Raw genomic sequence first — 8,323 nt, 5'->3', positions numbered from 1 at the left:
TGTCACAATTCTTTGTGAGATACAGATTATCTTAATTTTATAATAAACAGCTATAGGAACATTAAAGCTTGACATCTGAAGTGGTTTCTGACATGCCATGTTTTGTTAGATGTGTGTATACCTCCATCTTAGATAATATTGAAATTTCATTAAGTTTTCTCTTGGCAAAGTAGAGGATGACACAAACAGCAACAAACATGTTTAAAGAAACATGGACACATTTACTGCATACACAGAGAAAAATATATAATTTATGTTACAGCCAACAGTGTTAATGTCTTAACAACTATTTTTCAGACAGTTGCCTCATTAGGGGCAACTAATCTCAGTTAACCTTTTAAAATTAAGTTCAGGGTTTTTCTACTGCGATCCAAACTTCTGGGTTTTATTCGTAATTTTGTTGGCTGAGTGTCCTCATGGTAAATATTCTTATCACTTTTGAGAGGGAAAAAAAAGCCAATTTTGTGTATTCATAAGTCTCAACATGAGTTTACTCGGTCATCTTACTGTCTTAACCATACTGCAAACATCTGGTCACTCTGATTCATAGACGTAGTTTCTGAAGAAAGGCAAGTAAAACTTGATTAGAAAGACAAAAAAATAGCCAATAAATTATAATATATATAATTTAGAGAAAAAAATTATTTTCTAGGTATAAATAGTTGTAAATCAACAAATTACAGTATTTAAGAATGTTATTAGTTAGGATTTTTTGATTGAACAAATGGTTTTCACATGTGAAGCAAAATCTTTCCAAACGTCTTCTTTTCTGCCACTAGAGGGTACTCCAAGAACTTAGAGTGTGTAACAGAGATTTACTTGGGTTTTCTGCTCTGTAAATGGTGAAGTACTGTTGTCATACTAAACCTTAAGAATGTAACACCCCAAAGTCTTGATACTAAACAGCAACTTTCAAAACCAGTCTAATATATCTTCTCAGCAAAATAGCGTGGCATACCTGAATTACAAGGAACACTGAATGACATGTAATTTAGATTTAGTTACACTTTTATCTTACTTTTAAATTATCTAAATTGTTATCTTTATTATTATTACTATTTCAGACACAATTATCTGGTTCACATCCTGTTTCTTCTTCCAGACTTGGACAAGGCATTCCATTATTAGCAGGGTGAAGAAGTACAAAACGAGTTCTGATCTTGGTCCCTGTTTTTCTGCAAGGACCCCTGCAGAGACCCCAGGAAGACCACTGTGAAACTTCACAGTCCAGTGGTGTTTCTGCAAAATACACAATAAAAAGGTAACTGCAACATTTTCTGCTGAAGGCAAATGCATAGTTGGCAAAGCATTAAGGAACGATGATCAAGTAGCATCCTTTCTTATACAAAAATACATGTGATATTAATGAAATCCATATGTTGTCTTATAAATAAAAGTGTGTGTTTTCAGCTCCTAAATTCAAGGACATTGCTATTATTTTTATTGCAGTCAAGAGACTGTCAGAGGCACTACAACAGTAGTGCATCAGATTTCTTTTTACTGAATTGAAAATGTAGCCTCTCTATTCCAAAAGATGATGTTTTAAGTGATTACATTCAAGATTACTGCATTCAAAAGCACATAGTGTCAACTTCATAACTCATTTTTCATTGAATTGCTTAGTAAAAACACAGGAATTAAAGCTTTTATCTGGTTGATTTATGCATGTTTCTATTTCTTTGGAGGAATATGTTGTTCCTGTAGTTTGATCAGATTCCATTTAAGTCTTGTTTATTTAATTCTTGCTTCAGAAGCAAAGAAAATTTCATTTTTTTTAATCAGGAAATCTTTTTTGGTACGTATCTTAGAGCTCCCTTTACCAATGAAGTTACTCTGTAACTTGGTAACTTTCTAATGCTAGAAATGTTTTCAAGGTAGTTTTAATTTACTGCAACGAAAGATGTCAGAAGCTCAAATATACTTTTCATAATGTATACTTCCATTGAAAATATCTATCATAAAAAGAAAAGGTGCATATTCCTGAAGTGGTTAAAAAACACTGCTGGTCATAGGAAATTGTATCAAATCTTTGTATTACAGCCTTTGAGCATAAAACAGCTTTGCACAAGACCAGTTTAAATGCTTTATTGAATATGTGACCTCTGGTATAAACTTCTGGCTTTACAATGGAACTCACTACTTCTGTTGCAATAATCGATTCTCATGCTTCTAACAGGAATGAGAAACACGGTTTGATCTCTGATAATTGAATCTGTCCTTTTGCTTCTGGAATACATTTTTGAATAGACTGATCTAATGGTTAATATGCTGTAAAGTGGAGATGTATGATTTAAAATGATTCCTGAAATACTGTACTTTGCATGAATTGTATTACATTTATATGCTAAAAAGGGGCAAATGTTCCTTTCATATGTTGCAGGCAAGACATAAGATTCGTAGCACTCCCTTCAAAAATGTCTTGTTTACTAATAGAAAAACAATTACTCAAACTTCATAAAGAAATGCACTCATGCAAGTATAAATTGTGTATTGTTAACTGCATGGAAAATGAACTACAGTTTAGCAATCATGAGGTATCTTTAGGACAAAGCTAGAGGCGTTAATCCTCAGAATTATTCTGGAAAAGCTCTTCTTGGAACATCATTTATATAAGGAACACATTGGAGATTTAACCCATAGCTGTCTCTCAAATAGCATTTGGGATGTCAGTCTTATTCATAATCATTTCTTTTACACGTTACTAGAAGAATATAATGGGAATACCTGCATAGACACCAACTGCTATCTTTCGCACTGAGCAAATTTTCTTTTTATTACCCTCCAAACTATCTCGAGTCAGATGTTCCACTGCCTAAACAAGGTTATTTGCAAGTTTTTTAAGGCAAGAAAAAAGAGAGAATGATATTTTTATTTTCAAGTTGTCTGTTTTATCACAAATATATCCAGGAATGAATATAATATGTGCCATTTCTTCTGTTGTGTCATCATGTAAGAACTTACGCAGGAGTATTTACTTACATGTTGCAGTGAATCTGTGGAGTTTTAATTTTGATCAATATTGTTTATTTGTCATAAAATTCACTGATCTATGGTGATACTAAGGCTTGAGCAAGCCTCACTGTGGTACAACTCAAGCCTTTGAACCATAGCTCAAGTATGAAATCCATGCCTTATTTTTTCAGATTGTCTGTTATGTCAATTGGCTTCTTTTATTTCCCATGGGTGAGTCTGGAAACTATTGCAATGCAGAATATATGGCAGGAGAATACTCTACTCAATCACTTATTTCATCTACGTCACCTACCAGAGTTCCACGTATTTTTTGAATGAACAGAAATTACCAAATTGGGAATGTCACAGTGCCAATCACTTACCTGAGTATGTGTCAAGTATTTCATTGCTTTTAGCTGGCTGGTTAAGATGAGGTATAGGAAAACCCAGCTGGTTTTTCTTTAATTTCACCATCCTTACTTGAGCAATAGGTGGCAAAATTTTAAGTTTGGGATAATAAAATGAGTTCGCTGGGTGGCTTGGAGAGGAACAAGTGATCTGTGAAATGAAAAGAGAACCTTGAAGAAACACATCATTCTAGTAACAAATAACTGGAAAATCATGTTTATGCATCATGTTGATTCCTTTTGGCAACCAAGAAAGAAAGGATTCTCTAAATTCCAGCTCACAAATCTACTTCTGATAATCCCAGATGGTTTGTGCAAAATACTTCTGAATTGGGCACAACTAATTGTGTCAGTATTTGGATGGAGGAATGGGATGGGAGGTACTGAAAACAGAGTAATGCTTGGAATGGTTTGTTGAGATACCGTGGACATTTACAAGACAGAATACAAGAGTATTAAATAATACTATTAGGTATGCTTTAGCAGATGTCACATGTGTATAGGAGGCCAGATGGATTACTTTCCAGCTTCTCTGTTATTTGTCTCACTGTTCATTAGCACAGCATTTGGCTCTAGAGGAACTGACCTTAACAAAAATAGGGACAGAGTGCTTTAACTATTCAAAATTTTTGAATTAAGATGTTCTGTTTCCCACCACCCAAAAATGACAAAGGCAAAGAGCAAGCAAAAAAGACTGTAAGTAAAGTCACTGCAGTAGGAACAAAGGTGTGTTCTGCTTTCCACTAGCTCCTGTCGCTCAAATGCAACACATTCAGGTGTCAGCAACATGTTCCAGGGAAAACCCCTCCCCACATCAGTATGTACAATTTCCTACTTAGACTTTTCCTGTTTGGATACAAAATTAGTCATGCCAAAATTCTGGGAAGTACTTTCATTTCCCTAGTTCCTTAAGAATTGTTAAAGACCATCTTGGAATAATTATATTGGTGGAGTAGGTCCCTTCCAACATAAGCCATTCTACGATTTTATGATATTCTACATGGATAACTTCAAATGTAAACCAGTTTTTGTGATGCATCCAAATTTAGCAAATAAATCAGAATGATGTAGGAAATGAACAAACGCTATTAATAAATCCAGGTAGAGTGAGCATCAGTACTCTCACACACTGAAATCACTTTCATGAGAGAATCTTTTGTAGCTACAGGATAGTTAGCTTGGAAGTGGAGGAATCAAAATATGAAGATATGGAGTGCTATTTATTTATGTACACCTACCTCTGTAACTGTGTCTTGTGGGATAGTGGCAAAGTTTGGGGAGGAAAATGTGAAGCCACTGTCAGTTCCAGCATCGTATGGATATAGATCTACTGATATTTCCTCCATCCAGTGGTCCCCCTTACAGAGGTTTAGGCTGTCAATACCCACAAACCAGTCAGGACTTGGCACAATTCTTACAACAAATGAAACCTAATGAAATAAAACAACCCAGCATTACTTATGGCATTATTTCTTTCAAAGTTCTCCAGTACTAATTATTGTAACTGTAACTCATGAAATAAATGGACTTCTATATTCTTCTGCTTTATAGAACTCCATTGCTCACCGAAATTTGACAGGCATTTCTTTTTAAGCAATATTTTTCATTATCATATTTCTACCAATGAAAACTCAAATATTTATCTGTGTGCTAGTGACATGAAAAGAAAAGAAGCCAAAAACTGTGAAGATCAGTGTGTACATTTACTTACTAATGGATGTCTTGAATGCACTTGTAGTTCAGTGGAGGTTTGTCCTGTGCCACTGGTAATGGCAGGAGCAGAGAAGATTCCATGCACACTCTGAATTTTCTCTCCAGCTTCTTCTATTTCTTTCATTAATACCCATGCCTCACCCTTTTCAGCAAAATCACGTACACCATTGCTGGCATATTCATTTTTTTTCCACATGCTGTAGTCAGAACTATGAGTAACACCTATTTGAGTGAATACATTGCATGACAGAAAAGTCTGGTTTAGATCGTCCGTATTTCTTCAGATGCTCTCTTTTATTTCTAAGGTTAAAAAACTTTGTGTATAAGCATGAGTGAACACTAAAACATTTGACTTATCACTGTTTACTTCAGCTGTAGCCAATTGAAAGCAGAAGTCAATTGAAAACAGTTGTAGATTTTTGAAAGCATTGTGAATGCTTCAATTTCTGCATTTTTATTCTTAATAACTGCAGCTATTTTCCTTCTTTTTACATTAGTTATATTACATTCTACTATTGAGGGGGGTGAAAAATCACAGTGATCAAGAGATTTATTTGGTCTTAAAACTGTACATTTTTCACTTACCTAGCAGTGATGACCACTGTGCTGGGGGCCTATAAAGTGGATACTGTTTGGGGAAGGCAGTCTGACTCCATTTCCCTGTGAAGATTATACTGTACTTTGCAAGTTCCTCTGCTGTGCAAATAGAGTCATCACCCAGAGGCAAGCTGCTGGCATAGCCTAGAATTGTTACGAGCAGCGTCCAGATAACTTTGCAGGAGCAGTAGACAAACATCAGGTTTTCCATTCCCTTCCACATACAGAGAAAAAAAAATATGCAGACACATTAGTCACTCTAAGCTCAGAAAGGAGTAAGAGTTACCTAATAAAATATAACAAAGCATAAGTTTTAACAGAAAGAAAACTCATTTCCCAAGCACCAAAACTGTTACGCTTCTAGAAACATTCTATTATATTCAGATTTGCTATTTCCAGGCTATATGCTACAGATCTGTAGCTGTACCTAGGACAAGTGTTTCTAATGAAAATAAAAATATCCTAACCTTGTTCACAGTACTACCTCTGAGAAAAATCTGTTTCTGATTTTCTTTTGAAATCTTATTAGAGTCACATCTTGAATTAATTAGAGCAGCAACTGTTTCTGTGGAAAACATTAGTGGTATATTTATTCTTCTAAAGATTAAATTGCAGGTTACTTTGCCAGAAGACATGATTTATTTTAAATTTGTGTCCAACAAAGACTATTTTATGGCGTAACATTTAAAATCAAATACATTTAAAATATATATAAAGTACTTTCTGGTACTGGTGCATAAAAAATACATTGAAATGGCTTCAGACTGTCAAAGCTACAGAGTAGTTAAAAAAACAATATATTTTTTTAAGTTGCTGTCAAAGGCTGTGCAAATTTTTGTATTAAAATTAATAAGATAATTGCATCAGACTGTTGAACTCCAGCAATTGTTTAAACTAACAGCCTTAAAACCTTACATTTAAATGCTTCTTTTCTTTTGAGAAAACTATACAAACAGAACTAAGACACTAGTAGTATATTAATTGGTAAAAAGAGCTGTGAATACTCACTAAATATTTCCTCTGGAGCACTGGTAAGGGGAGAGCACCTGCTTTTGCTGGCAGCTGAGTTGGTCTGCAAGAGAAGACAGTAGGAGTCTTGGTATTTATGCCTGAAGAGGGTCCCTTTGGTCCAACAATTATTGTAATCTTTAGACTTTCCAGGTTTGCAGAAAACATGTCATCTTCTTGCTTGCAATCTTTTTGGACGGACTGCCAGAGGTTTCCTCTATGTCAACTGGTTCGGGTCCCTACCAGAAGACTGTAATGCCGAATAGACGAAATGCTTTTAAAAAATACCTTGGATTCCTACTAACAGTTTGGATTTTCTGGTGACTTTACAGTTCTCTGTTCTTATTAATGCCTCTAAGCTATACAAATGAACCGATTCCAACACTGGAATAGCTCTAGCAAATACACTTTAAATGAGAAGCATGTTTTCTTGCAAGTTTTATTGTCTGACAGATGCTCCTTCCAAACATTTACAGAGAGCTTGCTCACTCTCACACACCATATGTATGTGTTCAAATAAAAAGGGTGAGGCAGCTAAAAAAGTCAAGAGGAAAAAAAAGTTGCATTTCATAATTGCACATACTCACACAGGCTGTCTCCTGCAAATATGAATTAATTTAAAGTAGTACAGTGTATATTTTTGTGTTCTACAGTGCCGTATGCTGGATGATGAAAGGGCTCTGTAACATTGTGGTTTCTTTGGAAAGAGTGGTTTTGGGAAGCACTGAGATTTTTCTTAGCTGTCTTCAGAGTAAAAATCCCCAAATAAAAATCTCATTATTACAGTTAAATCATACGTCCTCTACAACACTACTTACATATGTAATACTTACACATACTCACTGCAATTCTTTGAATTGCCTATGAAAAATTGTGTTTCCTGAGGGGACCTAATTAAAAAATAATGTTAAATATTTATTTAAAATCATTTTCCTTAGCACCTTTTTAAAACTCCCATAGGAAATACAAGGGATTTGTGCCATTGCCTACACGGTTAACAAATGCTACTGCTGCTGATCAGCAAAGGAAATTAAGTTCAAAAGTTTACAATAGACCATGAGGAAAGTCTTGCATAGTGTCTTCCTTTGAAACTAGGAGGAATGTTGCTTAAGTACTTTCACAGATATCTAATAAGCTGGTACAGCATAGGGATAAGAAAAAAAAGAAAGCAGCAACCTAATAAAAAGCCTTGTTATTTTTCAGATGGAAATCCCAGGCCATCGTGGGATTACAGTTGAAGTCACATACACTACTGTCCACCAGGTGGGGATTACCAAGAAAACAGTCTGAGTTCTCTGGCACTTTAAATGGTTACTTCTTCCTTTCTGCCTCCCACCCCATAAGGTAAATTGGTAAGAAATAAGCTGGAATGTCTAAACTGTGTGTATATTGATCATTCTCCTGGCAAAACGCAATCCATTAGAAGTCTCAATATAGCTAAATTCAGCAGGCAGTATCCACAATTCACGTATATCTGGATAGATATGGGAACTCTGTAGCAGGTTAGGCTATTCAGACATGGGTGTGTCCTCTATTTCCAAGACCCCTTCCTTTATCCAGCATTCATGCCAGTGAAAATTCCTATGTTTTCCATAGATTAGTTCTGTTCCAGGAGCCACAGTCATCTAAGCAATGAAGTTTTATCC

General features: G+C 35.2%; 1 protein-coding gene across 2 annotated transcripts; it reads right to left on the bottom strand.

The window, feature by feature from the left end:
- Positions 1 to 200: 200 nt before the first annotated feature.
- Positions 201 to 7,348, bottom strand: SPON2 (spondin 2). 2 transcript variants are annotated; one of them, XM_085545850.1, is made up of 7 exons: positions 7,265 to 7,348; positions 6,678 to 6,741; positions 5,658 to 5,883; positions 5,071 to 5,294; positions 4,598 to 4,789; positions 3,336 to 3,510; positions 201 to 1,239 (listed from the first exon to the last, which is right to left on the bottom strand). In XM_085545850.1, the coding sequence occupies exons 3-7, from the start codon at positions 5,878 to 5,880 to the stop codon at positions 1,061 to 1,063; spliced, it is 993 nt and encodes a 330-aa protein (XP_085401976.1). In that variant the 5' UTR covers positions 5,881 to 5,883; positions 6,678 to 6,741; positions 7,265 to 7,348; the 3' UTR covers positions 201 to 1,060. The 2 variants fall into 2 exon arrangements, with proteins under 2 accessions (XP_085401976.1, XP_015718401.2); XM_015862915.3 differs by lacking the exon at positions 7,265 to 7,348 and having other exon boundaries at positions 6,678 to 7,212.
- Positions 7,349 to 8,323: the final 975 nt, after the last annotated feature.

This window comes from Coturnix japonica, chromosome 4 (assembly GCF_054131305.1).
Source record: "Coturnix japonica strain WE chromosome 4, WE-NBRP24, whole genome shotgun sequence".
NCBI classification, from domain to species: domain Eukaryota; kingdom Metazoa; phylum Chordata; class Aves; order Galliformes; family Phasianidae; genus Coturnix; species Coturnix japonica.
The sequence above is the reverse complement of the archived record's forward strand: the minus strand, read 5'-3'. Positions and strand labels throughout refer to the sequence as shown.

Coding starts and splice junctions, on each gene's coding strand:
- SPON2 (XM_015862915.3), bottom strand. CDS start 6,845: ATGTTTTCTGCAAACCTGGAAAGTCTAAAGATTACAATAATTGTTGGA. Junction 4,790..5,070: donor TGCATTCAAGACATCCATTA/GTAAGTAAATGT, acceptor TTATTTCATTAG/GTTTCATTTGTTGTAAGAAT. Junction 1,240..3,335: donor AATACTTGACACATACTCAG/GTAAGTGATTGG, acceptor TGTATTTTGCAG/AAACACCACTGGACTGTGAA.